The sequence below is a fragment of the Leucoraja erinacea genome, chromosome 7 (genome assembly GCF_028641065.1).
Source record: "Leucoraja erinacea ecotype New England chromosome 7, Leri_hhj_1, whole genome shotgun sequence".
In the NCBI taxonomy this organism is placed as follows: domain Eukaryota; kingdom Metazoa; phylum Chordata; class Chondrichthyes; order Rajiformes; family Rajidae; genus Leucoraja; species Leucoraja erinaceus.
This window is the reverse complement of record NC_073383.1, coordinates 19,985,520-20,005,085: the sequence shown is the minus strand read 5'-3', so window position 1 is coordinate 20,005,085 and position 19,566 is coordinate 19,985,520. Positions and strand designations below refer to the sequence as shown.

General features: G+C 40.5%; 1 protein-coding gene and 1 pseudogene across 1 annotated transcript in view; both read right to left on the bottom strand.

Annotated features, from left to right (window-relative positions):
- ttn.1 (titin, tandem duplicate 1) overlaps positions 1-6,368 on the bottom strand; it is a 323,332-nt gene extending 316,964 nt beyond the window's left edge. The window contains 5 exon segments of the mRNA XM_055637723.1: positions 40-128; positions 212-499; positions 3,543-3,746; positions 4,301-4,404; positions 5,721-6,368. Of these exon segments, the coding sequence (XP_055493698.1) occupies positions 40-128; positions 212-499; positions 3,543-3,746; positions 4,301-4,391 (672 nt within the window). The 5' untranslated portion in view covers positions 4,392-4,404; positions 5,721-6,368.
- Positions 6,369-17,151: 10,783 nt separating this feature from the next.
- Positions 17,152-19,363, bottom strand: LOC129698597 (zinc finger protein 276-like; annotated as a pseudogene).
- Between the last annotated feature and the right edge of the window lie 203 nt (positions 19,364-19,566).

The following is a 19,566-nucleotide window of genomic DNA, read 5'->3' as shown; positions in this document are numbered from 1 at the left end:
TTAATTTTAAATTAAACATTTAATTCAATGTTAAGATACCCTTTCAATTTGGGTTTGTCTTGCTTGAGAAATTTCAGTGGAAGTGATAATTGTCTTTGTCTTTTTAGCAGGCACAACTTCTTCATCGGCTGTTAAAAAATTAAAATGTTTCAATTACTGTAGAAACTGGCACAATATTGTTTTGATATGTAAAAAAACAAACAACAAATACCTTGTGTGTGGAGCTCGGCTGTGGAGGTGGCACGTCCAACACTGTTTGTGGCAGTCACCGAGAAGGTTCCAGAATCCTCCATGAAAAGCTCGGCAATAATTAAACTGTACAAGTCACCATCTTGTACAATCTGGAAGTCAGGAGAACTCTGGATTTCTGCTCCTTCCCTGTAGAACTTCACCACAGGTGTAGGGATTCCAGTCACACGAACATCCAGTCTAACTTTGGATCCTTGTCTTGCAGTCATACTTTGTAATCTTTGTATAAAGTTGGGAGGTGCTGTTTCGGCTGTAGAATGTAGAGGGAAATTGCCAAGTTTAAATGTATACTTACTTAAAGTGTAATGCACCAATCAATTGTTTGAAAAGTTTTGCAATATAATGCATAACACACTTTAAATGTGTTATTAACTCCAAAGGTTTTTGTTTATCCTGTGTTTCTAATTCAGCATTTATTATTAATTCTATAACCAGTATTTTCCCTTCTGTGCATCTTGGGTCTATACATGTCAAAATACCAGAGATAATATTATGGGTACATAGTCACCTTAAGCAAAAAAAAAAATATTGCCCATCCTCTATCTGTTATGGTAGGTGTCTGATTAGGAGGTTAGGCCAACTTATTATTGGCAGGTAGTTTCTGCTGCCAGTTTGCCATTCAAGGAATGTTCCTTACATTCATCTCCAATTTATGAACTCCATCACGTAATCAATTTTATTTTTGAATTTTATTGGAATTTAAAATTCAAATTTAAGAGGGTTTATCTACACATCACATTGTTTTCATCCTTTAAGTGTAGCAACATTATTGAAGGTTAAAGAACCATTTCTGATAATTTGTTTAAGAAGGAACTGCAGATGCTGGAAAATCGAAGGTAGACACAAATCTGAGAATTTCAGAGAATTTAATCATATTCCATCTTAAATATTTATCCTGTATTGGAAAACCTAGCAGAAAGAACAAGTTTATGGCGTATCCTTTTCTTGAAAATACTTTACATATATAAAGGTACGTGTGGGTGGAAACATTTTATATCCTACAGTTCACTAATTGATTAATTTGCATGTATACTCTGGCTTATTACATCCAAAAGCTTTACACTAATCATGGATTTTGGCCTGGCTCTTAGATCTTACCTCATGTCCCTACTTAATTTCCTATTGTTATGTTTAAAGTAGCAATTGCTGAAGTGTGTCGCATACATGCTAACAAAATCATTTTACAACAAATTTGCTTTTTACGAATTGTGAATATATATATATATTTTAAACTTAGTAGCTAGTAACGTGTGATGATGTTTTTTTCATCAATTAATTTAAATTTGTGAATATAACATTTAGACAGGGGTAAACTATGGTAACACTACAGAATCGAACCCATTTTTTTCACAAATTGTAATAATTCCTTTCTTTATCATTGTTAAGGTGGCTGGGTACTTGATGGCTGCTAAGGCCATTAAGCTGGAAAGAGTGCAGAGGATTATGAGGATGTTGCCAGGAATTGGGCACCTGAGCTAGAGGGTGAGGTTGGGCAGGTTAGGACATTTTCTTTGAAGCGCAGGAGGCTGAGGGGCGATTTTATAGAGTTGTATAAAATCATGAGAGAAATAGATAGGGTGAATGCAGAGCCTTTTACCCAAGGTAGGAGAATCATGAACTAGGAAATATAGGTTTAACATGAGAGGGGAAAGATGTGGTCAGAACCTGAGGGGCAACCTTTACACACAGAGGGTCATGGGTGTATGGAATGAGCTTCCAGATGCAATTGAGGTGAGTACAATAACAACATTTAAAAGATATTTTGGTTTGTGGATAGGAAAAGTTTAGAAACATATGGAACAAATGCAGGCAAATGATTCTAGCTTAAATGAGGCATCTGTACCTTCACGGTCAAGGTGAGCCTTAGGGCCCAGTTTCTGTGCTGTATGACTATGATATTATGGGCCGCAGTGCCTGTGTGACTTATTATCGAAAGAAATTTCTAACAGTGCAGCACTCCCTTCAAAGTGCATTGAAGTGTCAGCCTAGATTAATGTTTCAAATGGTTATGTAAATTTCACATCAGGTGGTCCCATCTATTCTAATTAACAATCAATTACTTGCCTATTTTGCGATACATTGGTAAATGAAAACAATAGTACTAAGTAAAGAGTACTAAGTAAGTAAGCATCTAACGCTGATGAAATCGATTACTACATTCTGTACTAAATATTGACAAAGGTTTTGAAAAAGGCATTTTGAGGAACAAAAAATTTAAGAAGACATCATTCATTGATTTAGAGGCGAAAATTCATGAGGCAACTTGCCTTGTTTAAAAAAAGGGATCTTTGATATGAATTAGTATAATTACACGATATCACGGGAACATTTAAGTTTGGACAAGATCGAACCTGAGATGATGTTCCCCTTGTGATGTATCCAGAACCATTTAAATTGTAGATGTTAAAGAATTTCCGAGGGTCATAAATATTTGGAATTTTATTCCTCATTATTGTAAAGACTGAATCTTTGAATAAAGTCAAAGATTAGGTAAATGTTAAGGACATTGATGGTTAAAGGGATAAGCAGGAGAGCAGAGTAGAGGCCATAATCAGAGCAAGTTTGATTTTATTAAATGCGGAACAGGCTCTTTGGATCGATTTGTTCACTGTTGCAAAGTCATTACATACCATGACATAAAGAGTCAATTTGCAAGACACCAATGTATGTGAAGTTGCCTTCATGCAGCACTGGTCGATCTATTGACTGTCCAGGTTTTAAATTGCAAGACATTTGTGATTTTTCAGACCACTTGTGTGAATGGCAACTTAACTATGCAAAGTTGTGTGTGCGCATACATGTTTGACCAACAACTTGAACAGCAACTGGGAGGGCAACGCCACACTTTTAACTGTTGGAATGATTCAATTTCTCCCTGTCCTCGCCATAATTTTGTTGTGATTGCAGAATCACAGCAGCAACTTGCTTCACAAAACGTGAAATTGTGTGAAACTGACCATGTTTGCAAATGTACGCGAGGGTGCTTGATGGTTAGCATGGGCATGGTGGGCCGAAAGCTCCCTTTTGTGCTTCCAAGATGATTCCAAGTTGTTTGGCCGTGCGGTAAACTATATAGCGGAATGGGTACTTTTTTATTTTTATTAGACAGTGGTATTTCCGACTTTCCAGTGACGCTTTAAACGACCCCCCACGCCGAGGGTGGGGCAAGGGTTGGGCGTCAACATGGCGTCGCCTCCACGTGGGTCGGGACCGTTACTCCTCCCTCGATTCACACGAGGAATGTTCCAGGCGGAGCGTTGCTGAAGCGGCGGCTGCAGCCACCGCCCACCTACCTGTAACCAGCAGCTCTGCGGTACTAGTCGCTTGTCCCGATCCGTTGGTGGCTCGAATGGAGAACCTGCCGCCGTGTGCGGGAGTCACGCGGGAGATCGTCAGCTTCGCGCGGCCATCGCTGAAGGAGATCTCGGCGCCCGGCAGGGCGGCGGCGGAAAGGACCTGGCCATCTCTGAACCAGCTCACTTCGGGAAGTGGCAAACCTGCAAACACACAAGGCATCAGCGTCTGTAAACCACTGCATGCTGACAGATGCACACAACAAAACATGCAGCATACAAGATTTTAATAGGCCTTCATAATTCACAAAATTAAATAGTATAACAATAAAACAACATCAAAAAAAAGTTTGTATGGAGACGCTTTTGGTGAGCAAAATATCTTGAAATAAATTGAATATGTTTAATTTTATTATGTAAACTCAATTTATCTGAATCATAATTTAACGTAATAATTATAAAGGAGAGTACACTTTATAAAGTCACACAATTTTTAAAGTATATAGATTCATAAATCTTGAATAAAACAAAATGCTGGAGCAACTCAGCGAGTCAGGCAGCATCTGCAGAGGGAGTGGACAGGCGATGTTACGAATCAGGACTTTTCTTTGTGTTTACGATCATATAAAGTATTTTAAAAAACAATGATCCGCATTCTTAACGTATTCAAATCGTGTGAACCCCGATTTTAATTTCCAGCGTTACGTTACTTTAATGTTAAATCTACTTGAGTTGATGAACAAACGACATTAACTTACCACCAATATGCGCTTCAAAGGTTGCGGCACTACCCTCAAGTGCCACAACGCTTTGAAGCGGATGTAAAAATGTCGGAGCTTGTGTTGTCATCTTTATTGGCACCCTTAAAATATAGAAAAAACGAATTTGTTAACAACTAAATTTCTTAAATATGTTAAATTAATTACATTAAAAATGTTTCCTAAGTTCAGAGCTTGTGCCCACGTTTTGTATCTGGTTGGTAAACGTTGCATTCCATTTCTTTTAGGCAAGTTCAAAGAAAATAACCCAAAGTTTTAACGATATTCGTTCGTTTCAGCATGAACGAAAACATTTTTGGAGTTTTACTTTTGGTTTAGCTTGCAATTTTCTCTCGAGCTGATGGCAAACGTTGTCATTTATATTCAGATCACACTTAGAAATGTTAGCATCTTTTTTTAACTGGGTGACCACAGCAATGTCCTCTTTAAATAAATTTGGAAGGCGAGTCATCGTGGTTCGAATAAACGCGACTGACACGCACTGAAGAAAAACAGACTTGGCCGTCAATTATACTTTTATGTATAAAACAAGTAATATCGAAGACTACAATTATGGAACACTTCGAAGTAGAGTTAAGTGTTTTGAACAGTATCTCGGACAACCATGTCCTGGCAAAATTAATTCCGATTGTGCTGTTAATTGGTCGATTAAATATTACCAGAATGGAAATTAACAAATGCACCCAAATATAGAAAATGTATATTTGTTCCACTATTCTCGACATTTTCTGCAATACGAGTAACATTTGTTTCGTTGACACCAAAAAGTTTAAGACATTTAACAAACACCATTACACTTTAAATAGTTGCTGAATTTAAAACTCTTAAGTCAAGACGATATTCATTGTCAGTCAGATTTATTAAAAAACTTTATATTCGGGGTTTTTTTGAGCAAGTTAAATATATTTGGAACATAAAAATCTAAACTTGAGATAAGTAAGGATATCCTAGCTTGTGACTGAATAGTCATGTTCTAAAATTAGCTGTCAGTTTGATTGACACCTCCAAGTGTAACATAGTGTGATGACTATCAGCTCCCAGACGATTCCCTTAAAAAGACATCACCCTCCGCTACCAGATTCATACGATCAGTGCTATTCTTAGCAATTCTTAAATTATCTGTCACTAGCATAACCTTGAATACTTTTAACTACAGACGAAGCTTCTCAAATCAAACAAACTTTAACCACAGCATACAAATTCTCTTAATTCAATTAAACTATCTTCCATATGTTATCATCTAAAGTTCAAAATGATTAATGTGCTATAGATAAATACTTTATGTTTAAAACTTTTTGGGGAAAGCAAATATGTTTTAATGATTACCATGCAAAATAGCATTTAACTGTCAGATCTTGGAAATAAAAAGCTCAATTAGAAGTAATACAGATGTACTAACCTGAAGTGCCAAGAGATATGGGGCAAAGCCCAAAGGTTTGGAAACTCCCTTCTTGTTCAGAATTTTTCCAACAATCCAATGAGAGAATGGGACATCCTCATACGAGAAGGAAACAAAGCTACACGGAGGTTGTGGACGGTTTAGTTGTAGCTTAAGTTTTCCAAGCAATCCCTACACCCGAGGCAAGGCTGGGAAAGCCTGGACTGCTCAGAAGTGTTAACATGGTGGTTTTACCTTATATACTTCAGAAATAATGCAGCGTATTTCCTTGGACACTTCTGATTGGCTGCTACACCAGGGAATCATGGGATCACCGAACCAATTTAGGCAACCCAACATCACCAGTCACTTCAGTTTTCAATAGACAGTGCTAATGTTTGCATAATCTGTGTTCTTAGTATCACAAGCAATTGAACCACAAAGATCAGATTCAATTCAGGCTGTGGATATTTGTTGTTCGTTTTCTTGCTTTTTACTTTTATACATTCCAGCTATCACTAAACTAAAAACCCTAATGACAGTGATGCCTAGAAACAGAAGTCCTGTTACCATCAATCACTAATGACATGCTGATACCAACAAATGCATTTGTCAATCACCAAGTCAAAGTAGCAAACATGTTATTTTAAAGCAGCTGGTCAAGGGGGTTATTATATTTAATTATTTACTTTGATACAAACCCAATACAGAATTTCGCATTTATGTTGCTATTTCTTTCGGCAGAAATTAAAATAGAAGCTACTGACCATATGTGGCAAGTCATTCTGAGTTAAATAAAATTTCAGAGGATGTGAAATTCAATCTTTCTAAAAAACTTTAATCCAAAGTTTAATAATGACAATTTCAGCCCCATTACAATTAGGCAAGCCTCTTTCTTTATAATACAACAATTGAACAAATAAATAAATCACACATAGTAGAAAAACAAATGTTTCATCTTGGCGCATTGTAAAAAGAAAAGTACCATGGTATAATACTGTGGTGTGCTCTTTTGAGATAACGTGCTCTTTTGAGAGAGTTTGTTTTTGCATCCAATGTTAAAATAAGCCTCCACCTCGTTTCCAAAGTGATGTAAAAGGGTGCATTACATTATTTTGAAGAAGTGCATGGAAATTATTCACAAATATTTTATTTACCTCAATAATCTTGATATTTTAAACATTATCGCATTCCTGTTTGTGAAAGTATACGTTGTTGTCTGCTGTGTTTCTCACACTAAGACACTGTACTTCATAAGTATGCCAATGTCTGCCAAGTGCTTTGGGACATCCTGAGGTCATGGAGGAGTATTTCTATGCTTCTAAATTTTGTAATGGTATAAATACCCACAAAGACAGGAATTTATACTCTTTATAGACATTATCTTAAAAGTGACTTAACAAGAAAGATGGGGTAGATTGTCAGAATGTTTTTCTCATGGTGGAAATGACAAATACCAGAGTGCCTAGGTTTGTGAGCAGTGAAGTGTAAAGGAGATGTGCAGGACAAGTTTATTTTACACAGAGAGTGGGAGATTCTTGGAACATGTTGCAAAGAGAGGAAATAGCAGATACAATAGCAACATTTAAGAACAAGCTAGAGATTCACATGGGCAGACAGGGAATACAGAGATATAGATCATATTCAGGCAACAATAAATAGTTAGATTGGCGCCATGGTCTGATTGCCCAAATGACCTTATGGTGTGAAGAAACCATTCAGTAATTGTGTCATATTATGTACAATAGAGAGCTAAGGATGTGAACACATTGTTTGATGAAATATGCTCACATATCAAAGTTATGTATTTTTCATTTGTGGATTCCTGATTTAAATAACCTAATTTCTCACAATTTCTCATACTTCCCCAAGGAAAGTTCCAAAGAATTTCCTCCAGTTCATAAAAACGCAAGGGAAATTAAAAAAAAAAAGTGACTTACTTGATAATTCCAGTATTGCAAGCTGGTGATCTGATTCCAATCATTTTTTACAAAATGGAGGTTCCAAAGAATATTTAACTCTACATTTCGTCCTGTAATGTTCAAAATAAAAATGACTTTTGATATAACTTCTAGTCTCGGCATTTGTTCTTTATATTCATTTTTTTGGGAGAAACCATCTCAGTTGGGCACTTAAGCCGATACCCAAAATACATTTTGGCCACCACATGGTGCATCTGACAGTCAAGGCAATTTCTAGTTCATTTTTATTTACTAGTTAACAGATGCTGCATCTGATCTTGTAATGTTTCAGGAAAGGAGGTGAAGAAACACATCTGATTTATACTGAAACTGCAAATGTACAATATAAGGTAGACAAAAGTGCTGGAAAAACTCAGCGAGTGCTGCAGCATCTACGGAGCGATGGAATGTACAATATATCCTGCAGGTGTCTCAAAGAAACATCTGTCATTTTGACAAAAAGGATTGTCAAATGTGAGAACACAGATGGATGGAGGAGGGAAGGGTGGCGAGATGCGGACAGTTTTTAACTACATTCATTAAAGTAACAGAAGGCCCATTGCCTTCACAAATGGAAGATGGAGATATAAGGGAATGAACGTATTGGTCAAAATAAGATATATGGAACTGCAACACTGGAAATTGTTAAAATGAAGGCATTAGAGGGTTCTTAATATGTCTAAATAAACTGGGCAATAGAAACATGGAGTTGAGATCAGGTGAAATAAGTTACATGGGGCAAATACATGTCTGCATATGGATCTTGAGAAGGAGGTAGTGACAGGATTAAGAAAGTAAGAAACAGGAAGGATGATCTGCCAAGGAAATGAACATAGAACAGTACTGCACAGGAAAGGCCCTTTGGTGTACAATGCCAAGAACAAATCTTATCTGCCTGCACATAATCCATATCCCACCAGTCCCTGCATATGTGCATGTCTATCCGAACGTCTCTTAAATACCACTATTGTACCTGCCTCAACCATCTCTCCTGGCAGCGTGTTCAAGGTACTCACCACTCTTGGTGTAAAAAAAAACCTGCCCTGCACATCTCCTTTCAACTTTGCCCCTCCCACTTTAAGACTATGCCCTCGAGTATTTTATTTACCCAGCCTGGAAAAAAAGTTCTGACCATCTACCCAATCCATGCCTCAGTTTTATATACTTCTAATAGAAGTCTCCCTGCAACTTGCGACATTCCAGAGAAAACAATACAAGTGCGTCCAAGATCTCCCTGTAGCTAATGTTCCCTAATTCAGGCACCATTCTCATAAACCACCTCTGTACACTTCCCAAAGGCTCCACATCCTTCCTGTAATGGCACAGCCTCAGAATAAAAGGACATACCTTTAGAATGGAGATGCGGAGGATTTTATTTAGCCAAAGGGTGATGAATCTGTGAAATTCATTGACACAGACAGCTGTGGAGGAAAGTCTTGTGGTATTTTTAAAGCAGAGATTGCTAGGTTCTTGATTACCAAGGGTGTCAAAGGTTACGGGTAGAAGGCAGTAAAATGAGGTTGAGATGGACGGATAGATCAGCCATGACTGAATGGGGCAAATTGCCTTATTCTGCTCCTATGTCTTATGAACTAATGAATGGGATGATCAGAACCGTACACAAGGCTCTAAATGCAGCCTCACCAAGGTTCTATAGAGTTACATCAAGACTTCTTTACTCTTATACTAAATTTCCTGACCAATGAAAGTAAGCATACCATATGCCTTCTTTACTATTCTATTTACTTGTGTGGCCACTTTCAGGGAGTTATGGACTTGGACCCCAAGATCCCTCTGTACATCAATATTGTTAAGGATTGAATGAAAGGATGATTGTATACTTTCCTCATATATTAAGCTTCCCAAAATGCAACACCTCATAGTACTCGGATTAAACCCCATATGCTATCTCTCCGCCCATTTCTGTAGCTGATCTATATTCCGCTGTGTACTTTGACGGACAATATTTACATCCAAGTAATTCATATATCTCACAAACAGAAGAGGTCCTAACACAGATAGCAGAACTCCATTGCACAGACCTACAATCCTTCCACCATAACCCTGTGTCTTCTATCAGTAAGACAGTTCTGAATCCATACAACCAAGTAATTTTAATCCCAAGCATCTTAATCTTCTGGATTAACCTCACATGGGGAACTTTATCAAATGCCTTGCCAAAATCCAATTAGATGACATCCCCCGCCCTATCCTCATTGATCAATGAATTTTCCAGTTTTAGGCAACTAACCAACCCCCAAACCCCTTCTTCACCTCAAACTCAAATCAAGTTAGTAAGGCACAATCGTCTATGAACAAATTCATGCTGACTGTTCCTAATTAACCTATTCTCTTCCAAATAGGAGTAAATCCTATCCCAAAGAATCCTCACCAAAAGCTTCCCTATCACTGATGTGATGCTCACCAGTCTATAATTCCATGGATTCTCTCCACTTCCCTTAAACAAAGGAACAACATTAGCTACTCTCCAGTCCTCTGGAACCTCACCTGTGGCTTGAGAAGACACATAGATCTTTGTCAAAGCTCCTGCAATTTCATCTCTTTGCTCTTAATAATCCGGGTTAGATCCCATCAAGTGCCCCAACACCTCCTCCTTCTTAATCTCACACTGCCCTTGCACATTAGTATTCTCAACACTGATCTCACTGTCCTCCATGTCCTTCTCCTCGGTGAAAACAGATGCAAAATACTAATTTAGTACCCTGCCTACATCATCTGACTCCAAGCCAAAGTAAACTGCTTTATCATTGAGTGATGCTGCCTCCCCTGTGGTTACCCTCTTGATTTTACTATGTATAAAAAGCTTTGGGATTTTCTTTAATCCGACTCACCAAAGCCATTTCATGGCCCCTTTTTGGCCTTTCGAATCATCTGCTGAATTTTTTCCTCCTTTTTTATATTCTTCAATGGCCCTGGCTGATTCCATCCTCTTAAACCGTGCATGTACTTCCGCTTTTCTTTTTGACCAAATTTACAACTTCTTTGGTCATCCAAAGTGTTCTTACTTTGCCATCCTTATTCCTCCTCCCTATTGGAACATGTCAGTCCTGAAGACAGACACAGACAGCTGGAGTAACTCATTCCTGAACTTCGACCAACTGGCTGTTAAACGACTCCCACGTGTCATATGTGAAATTACCCAATAACAACTACTCCCAGTGTATCATCCTGAGGTCCTGCCTAATAATATTGTGTTAATCCAATGTAGTACCTTCCCATCAAGGTCCAGCCTTCTCTCTAATCAAAACAATGTTAAAATCTATGGAGTTGTGATTACTGTCCCTGAAATGCTCTTCCACTGTGACACCAGTCACCTGGCCAGGCTCATTTCCCAGCACCAGGTCCAGTATGTTCCCCATTCGGGTTGGACAATTCACATATTGTTTCAAGAAACGTTCTTAGATACACCATACAAATGCTGCCCTGTCTAAGACTTTGACACTGAGCAAGTCAGTCAGTATTGGGGAAAACAGGAAAGTAGACTATTGTCTGAATGGTGGCCGATTAGGAAAAGGGGAGATGCAACGAGACCCAGGTGTCATGGTAAACCAGTCATTGAAAGTAGGCATGCAGGTGCAGCAGGCAGTGAAGAAAGCAAATGGTATGTTAGCATTCATAGCAAAAGGATTTGAGTATAAGAGCAAGGAGGTTCTACTGCAGTTATACAGGGTCTTGGTGAGACCACACCTGGAGTATTGCGTACAGTTTGGTCTCCTAATCTGAGGAAAGACATTCTTGCAATAGAGGGAGTACAGAGAAGGTTCACCAGACTGATTCCTGGGATGTCAGGACTTTCATATGAAGAAAGACTGGATAGACTCGGTTTGTACACGCTAGAATTTAGAAGATTGAGGGGATATCTTCTAGAAACTTACAACATTTTTAAGGGGTTGGACAGGCTAGATGCAGGAAGATTATTCCCGATGTTGGGGAAGTCCAGAACTAGGGGTCACAGTTTAAGGATAAGAGGGAAGTCTTTTAGGACCGAGATGAGAAAATCATTTTTTACACAGAGAGTGGTGAATCTGTGGAATTCTCTGCCACAGAAGGTAGTTGAGGCCAGTTCATTGGCTATATTTAAGAGGGAGTTAGATGTGACCCTTGTGGCTAAAGGGATCAGGGGGTATGGAGAGAAGGCAGGGATGGGATACCGAGTTGGATGATCAGCCATGATCATATTGAATGGCGGTGCAGGCTCGAAGGGCCGAATGGCCTACCCCTGCACCTATTTTCTATGTTTCTAAGTTAAATTCACCCACTAAGACAACCCTGTTGCTCGGGCATCTTTCTGTAATCTGACTACATATCTGTTCCTCTATCTCCTGCTTGCTATTCGGGGCCTATGGTACAATCCCATAAGAATCCTTGCACCTTTTTTATTGTTACGGTCCACCCATATTGCCCCAGTGGACAGACTCTCCTGTATGTCCTCTCTGAGTGCTGCTGGCACAGTTTCCCTGATTAGTAGCACATCTCTTTACCCTCCCTCTCCATCACTCCTCCAAATTTCAGACCTACTTCTCTGGTTCCCACTTCCCCCGCTCTTCTAGTTTAAACTAGAGCAAATTACAGTTTGAGAAATGACAGCTCAGCATTTATTACAGGGTCGTGGTCCAGGAAATAAAAGGAAAGTAGGCATTCAACCTCCACAAGGTAGAAGTTGATCCACCATTTGCCATCTCAGTCAGAAGATGGATTGATTAAATCAGTTGGATCTTTGCTAATTGACTGCTACAAATTAAGAGTAATTCATACCAGCCATTTCTCATAGAAAGATCTTTAGTTAATGTTATCACCAGATATCATTGGCCAAGTCTTAGAACTTCCTTTTTGTATGACAAGATCTGTTCTGGGTACTGACAATGCCGATGAATCAGAGTGTGAAAGTAGATTCTTCACAGATAGGTCAGGAGGTGTCTTATGGGCCTGTCCCACTTAGGCGACTGGCAGGGACTAATTTAAATAGAATTCACCTACGACACCTGGCGACAACCTACGACAGCACCTGCGACAACCTACGATAACCTATGACAACACCTATATCAGCCTACGACCGCAAAAATTATCACCACTGTCGCCGAAAATTTTTAATCAATGCTGAAAATTTTGCGGCAGTCACCTGGAGTTGCCCAAAAAAATTGCCTAAGTGAGACAAGCCCATTACAGGCAGCATTTAATCCATTGTTTATTGCAGGGCTTTGTTGTATTCCTGGTGCATGGATGCAAGGTTCTCAATACTATCCTCAACAATCCTTCTCCACCCTAGAGATGGGCTGGAGATTCTCAGGAGTCAGTGTGAACATTGCATTTCCTCAATCTTTTATTCTGTCTCCCGGTAATCTCTCCCCATGTTAGAACTCCGAATAGAACATCTGTTTAGGGAGTCTGGTGTCAGACATGTGAATGACGTGGTTTGCCCAATGTAGCTGACGGAGTGTAATTAGAGCCTCAGTGTTGGATATATTGGCCTGGAAATGGGCACAGACATTAGTTCACTTATGCTTCTCATGAATTCGGAGGATATTGCACAGACTGTGTGGGTGGTATTCATCCCATGCCGTAAGTACCCCATTTATACTTTTTCTTGGGCAATTCCTCAGGATCAAATATCACTTCTACCCTTGCTTTTGTGGGATCTGAAGTGGCTTATAAGACCACTGTGGAAAGAACGTGGATCCTCTTCCACAGATAGAGGTGGTTGACATGGTAGTGAGGTGGGGGAATTGTGACATAGTACACCTCTTCTGCTGCTTATGGAGGGCCCTCTTGATGCAAGGTCTCAAGGTTCTCAGTATCACCCCCAAATGCTTCATTTCAAGTCAGACAAGTCATGAGCCAGAGAACCTCAGGTGACAAAGAAGATGATCTCTTTCTTTGAGGAGGCTTTGAGCACATCTTGTTTTTTTTTCCTCTGCCTAGGAACCTATGATGAAGGCAGAGCCCAGGATGAAGTGCCTGTTTTGATTTATTGCACATGCAAACAACATGGTCTGGCCAAAATAGCCAACAGATTGTAATCAGGTACCCAATATTGGGGGTATTTGCCTGGAAAGGATATTGGCTCATTTATGTTTCCAATGAATTTGGACGATTTCTGTGTAGGCAGCATTGATGGTATTTTTCCAATGCATTGAGAAAAAAATTGCCAGGTGATCCAGGTTTCAGAAGCAAGTAAGAGAGCAGGAATCACTGTTGCTCAGTAGGTCATGATATTTGTGTCAGGTCTGAGAAACGTTTGAACAAAGTGCTCAGATTTTGACCCACCAATGAGGAAGTAAAGCATTATTTCCAGGTTAGTGGCAATGTTATTTAGAGATGAACTTCTAGATGCTGCAGTACCCGTTCCCCTGCATAGCCATCTTGGTGGCAGGTATCCTGAGTTTGTAAGGAGACATTAATGAAACGTGGTAATTTTTTTAATGCCACACTGGTTTTAAGCTGTACATACTGCAACCACATATTGCCATGGTGGAAGTTAGAGAATAGTCAGGCTGGTTGTTGAGATCCTGATTAAGACTGTTCCGAATGGTGTCAAGCTGCCTTTACCTTTATTCAAACACGTGAGAAGTATTCTTCATAATTGAATTGGACTAGAATGTCTTTTGACTGTCAAGAAGTGAGCTACATGTAAAGAATAGATACAAAATGCTAAAGTAACTGAGAAGGTCAGGCAATATCCCTAGAGGACATGAATAAGCAGTGTTTTGGGTTGGGATCCTTCTTCCGACTGATTGTAGTAAAGACGAGAAAGCTGGTAGTGGGAACAGGACACACCAATGCCCAGTGATAAGCAGGTACAGGGAATGGGGATGGGGGGGGGGGGGGGAGTTGAATAGGATAAAGCCAGAGATGAAAAGGCAAAAGGCTGTGAGATTGTGCCCCCGCCCACTCCACCAACACCATCGTCAAGTTTGCGGACGACACGACTGTGGTTGGACGCATCTCAGGAGGAGATGAGACAGCCTACAGGGAGGAAGTCCAAAGTTCAGACAACAACCTCATCCTAAACACCACAAAAACAAAGGAAATTATCATAGACTTTCGTAAGAACAGTGCAGCCCTCAAACCCCTATTCATCAATGGGGACTGTGGAAAGGGTCTCAGACTTCAGATTCCTGGGCACACAAATTACGGAGGATCTCTCCTGGACTACAAACACCACGACAGCAGTCAAGAAGGCCCAGCAGCGACTCTACTTTCTGAGGATCCCCAGGAAAAACAACCTGGAGGAGAAGCTGCTGGTGTCCTTCTACCGCTGCTCCATCGAGAGTGTGCTGGCGTACTGTATAACCACATGGTATGCCAGCTGCTCTGCAGCGGACAGGAGAGCCCTTCAAAGGGTCATCAACACCGCACAAAAAATCACTGGCTGCCCACTGCCCTCCCTGAAGGACATCTTCAGCTCTCGCTGCCTTGGCAGGACAGCCAACATCCTGAAGGACCCTTCCCACCCTGGACACAACCTGTTCCACCTGCTGCCCTCTGGCAGACGGTACAGGTCTTTCAAAACTCGCACAAACAGACTCAGAGACAGCTTCTACCCCATAGCCATACGTGAACTTAACAATGCAAAATAAGAAATAACACTCACATTCAACTGAATGGCTCTACCTCAGCTGCTATTGTTATTTATCTGTAATTTTTTTATTTTTTTATATGTATGTATTTTTACCTTTTCTTATATATTTAAAATTGCTCTTGTGAATCGCACCGTGGGATTGACTTTTAAATTTTGTTGTACCATGTGCAATGACAATAAAGAGATTCATCTTCATCATAAGGAGAGAAGGGCGTGAAATGTGAAGCCGGAGCAATGGGATATTAGTGAACAGGATGGGGAAAAGGGGAAGTGGGCATCTAGGTGGGCCACAGGGAAGAGAGGGGGGAAAGGGTTGTTGGTTACTTACCTAAAATTGGAGAATTCAATGTTCACAAGCTATCCAAGTGGAATATGAAGTACTATTCATCCAATTAGCGTGTGGCACCATTTTGGCAATGGAGGAGGCCCAGGATATAAAGTTCAGTATGGGAACGAGAAAGGAAGTTAAAATGGTTAGCAACCGGGAGATCCATCAGGTCAGCAAAACAGTCGCCTTGTCAAAGTTTGTCTCTTAAAAAGCAGGCAACAATAAACTGGTTAAAGGTAAACCAAGGCAATCTTTAATCGATTTCCTCAGACGGGAGTGGCAAGATCTACAATGAGCACAAACGTTGCTCAGTACTTCTCGGGCTCCACTCACAGAACAAAGGAAAGTTAGTGCAATTATACATTTTTCTTATCAGTAAAACACTCCTACAAAGTCTGAATATGGCATGACTGAAAGATTCTGTAGCCTTTCAGAATACAGGAAAAGCTAGGTCTAAATCAAGCTCATCCGATAACAGGTTATTACTTATCTCTGGAGCGTCAGCTATTTTTTTTCAATCGTGGCTTCTTTATGGCCTTGAAAGAAGCACGTTATTATGCAGGTTTCCATCTTAATGTCTTCATTAAAAAGACAATCTGTCCTCCATATTGTGTTCCATATAATTTGCAAAGTCATTCAGACTTGTCACCGAGCCATTCTTTTGTTCTACTAGACCATGCTTTTGTAGAAGAACGACTCCATTTTGTAAACTATATTAGATTTGACCATTAGCTCTTTCATTCCCTCCTTTTGATCAAACATGATAACATTCACAATCCTCGGTAGGTACACCCAATGGTCGCAAGGATTAGAGCAATGATTAGCAGAATGATAGAGCCATAATAATAATAATAATAATAATAATAATAAATGTTATTTATGGGCGCCTTTCAAGAGTCTCAAGGACACCTTACAAAAATTTAGCAAGTAGATGAAAAACATGTAAGCGGAATGAAATAAATAGTAGAGACATGACTAGTACACAAATTAAAGACAGAATTCAATTCAAAACACAGTATGAGGCAATTCAAGCACAGATGAAAAGGGAGGGGGACGTGGAGCTAAGGATAGGCAGAGGTGAAGAGATGGGTCTTGAGGCGGGACTGGAAGATGGTGAGGGACACGGAATTGCGGATCAGTTGGGGGAGGGAGTTCCAAATGTATCAAAGTACCCCAAAGTCCACCAAACCAAAGGTATGGCCACTAGTTCAATCGTACCCCGAAGTCCATCAAGCCGATGGCATGGCAACCATTTCTCACTCTCTTCATTGACAACCATCCTGATGAAGCTTGTTTAGGGTCGATGGATCAGGTACCACCTGTAGGCGGTGTAATCCTTTCAGCCGATATTGGAGTTGTGCCATAAAGTTCGCACCTGCCGGAGGGAGTTGCCAGTCTCTTCAGAGAGCATTGCACAGGTGTGTGTGTGTGTCCCCCCCCCCCCCCTCCCCCCTCCATTCTCGGCCTGTGGTGGGGTTCACCACCTGGAGCAGGTCTAATTCATTGTCTTCCTGGATAGGGTGATGAATAATCTGTTTCAAGAGGTCCATCTGTTTCAAAATGTTCAGCTTTTCACTCTCTCTAGACCCTTGGTCATACGATAGAGCTCAAAATGCTTCAAGATTGTTGATCAAATGTGGTTTGTCTTTCCGAAGTTGTGACCAAAGATTTTGTACTTCCTCCTGATCTATAATGATGTTCTTTCTTCTGTATGGATCAGCTTTACATGGCGCTGCAGGTAGCGATCAATCAGAAACACCTTGTTACCTCCTGGGTGGGGGCAAGGTCTTTCATGCACCTCTTCATGCTGCTCTTTTATATGTTTCTTAAGTCCATCAACTCCTCTGTAAACAGCACAGCAACCCTTATACTGACATCGATACATGGTGGGGAAATCTTCCCTTTCCAAGTTTGACTTTGGTTTTCGGCCATGTTTTTGTCCAGATTGTTTCTTCACATCCTTAATATTGCACTTCTTAACTGGTAACTTACTCTTCTTCTTCCAATATGGTTGAAAAGACTCATCTGAAGAGCCATTCTTAACTTTTGTTTCTCTGTCATCTTCACTTGATAAATACCTTTCAGAAAGATCACTGGACTCCAATCCATCCACAACATCATTTCTTATAGAACAAGATGCTTCATTGCAGTTAACAGTTTTTTTTTTCACATTTAATGGTTGAGTTGCATCTTGTACCTGAACTTTTTCCCAAGAGCACTCTGTATATTCAGGATCTGAGCGCAAGAACATATCCTTCTTCAATGGGGATTCCCAGTTGTCCACATCCACCGTCCGTGAAGTGGTTCCACTGTATGTACAAGGCTGAAAGTCTGCAAACACTGGGACAGGTTGATGCTTCACAACATTATCACCCGCACCATTTTCAGTCATTGTTCCATTCCGAGGTGAAAGGGTTATTGAACCATCCAGAACTTCCTCCATTGAGTCCTTATTTCTACTGGATGGGCACTGTCCCTCATTCAAAACAACGCTGCGAATTGAATGCATGTCCAGGATGTTACTGTGGCCCTCTGGACACCTCCACACAGTGCCGACTACTCCTCGATACTCTGCTGCTAAAACACTCTGTACATGTGGCTGAGAACCACAGCCACTACCATGATGGTGAGCCCAGGTGACCAAAATCTGTAGACCCTGTGGGCTTGCAACCAAGACACCGTCGTTTAACATCTGCTTAAAGTCACCAGACACAGAATTGCTTAACGGAGATTGTAAAAGTGATTGCACTGATGATGTTTCAGTTGCTGCAACACATCTGTTAGCCTTCTGTCCATGTTGTACTGAAGCTACTGGTGAAGTATTCACTTTTTGAATGAAGGTTTTCAAGATAGTCCAACACATAAAACTGAGCTTGACATTTCCTACAGATATACTGTGGCAAATGGAATCCTGCCTCACCACAACACCAACTAGCGTCTTCCCCTCTGTTATCAGCGTCCTGAACAGTCCTTCCAAATGCTAGGATTCTGCCTGATTCACCTCTACCCCGTTGCAGACATTGGACTTTGTCTCTGGAACTGGTGTGCTATAATGCTCAGAACTATATTCTCCACACTAACCTTTCCTTTGCTCTACCTATTTTAGGTGAGCCTGGCTTGATTCAATTTCAATAGGTTAGTTTTTATCTGTATTCTGGGTCAAGAGATGAACAATTAACATATGAACATTCAAATTGTGAGCCTTCTCGAAGTGCTTCTCACATTGGTCACAAGCAAATTCAAGTTCAGCTTCTGCTGTGCCTGGTCATATGGTATTTCAAGGATGCACTTTGCCTGCACTGGAAACCACAAACTTCACACTGCAAAGGTTTTGCTCCAGTAAGGCACATTTGGTGAACTGACAGGTGTTTCTGCTGTTTGAAAGTCTGTCCACATTCATCACAAATGTAGTTTCTTTTCACAAATGGAGCTGTTCTTTCTCCCAAGTTGTCTATCAGCGTGTGAAACCAGCATTCTTCTTCCTTCTTCATCAATGCCAACTGGCTGTCTGATCCATCCCAACTCAGCCCCTCACTTTGATCCTGGCTGGGATTTACCTCAATCAGTTCTGTAACTGAATTGCACTCCAAAATCAAGGCTTTTCAACTCCACAACCTGATTGCTCTCCTTCAGCTGCTGTATGATGGAAGCGAGGGTCAATTTCAGACTGGGCATAGGTGAGCACAATTGTTATCTGTGTCAGCTCGGTCTGTAGTTCTGGGATAAGCTGCCAACCTTTTCTGGTTACTTCAAGAACCTGTGGCAATGGATCCATCTTGGTCAGTGTTATAAACGTAAGGACAGTTGTCAGCTTTATTCAGGGCGTCTTGGTGCAGGGGTTGTTCCCCAAGTCCAGCCCATCTGGGCCAACCTCAGGATAAAAAGAAGGGTTAATAGCCCCATTGTCCTTTCTTGGTTCTCCTCCATTTACAGTCAATCGTATCAGATGTCTCCAATGGGGGTAATCTTCAATCTTCA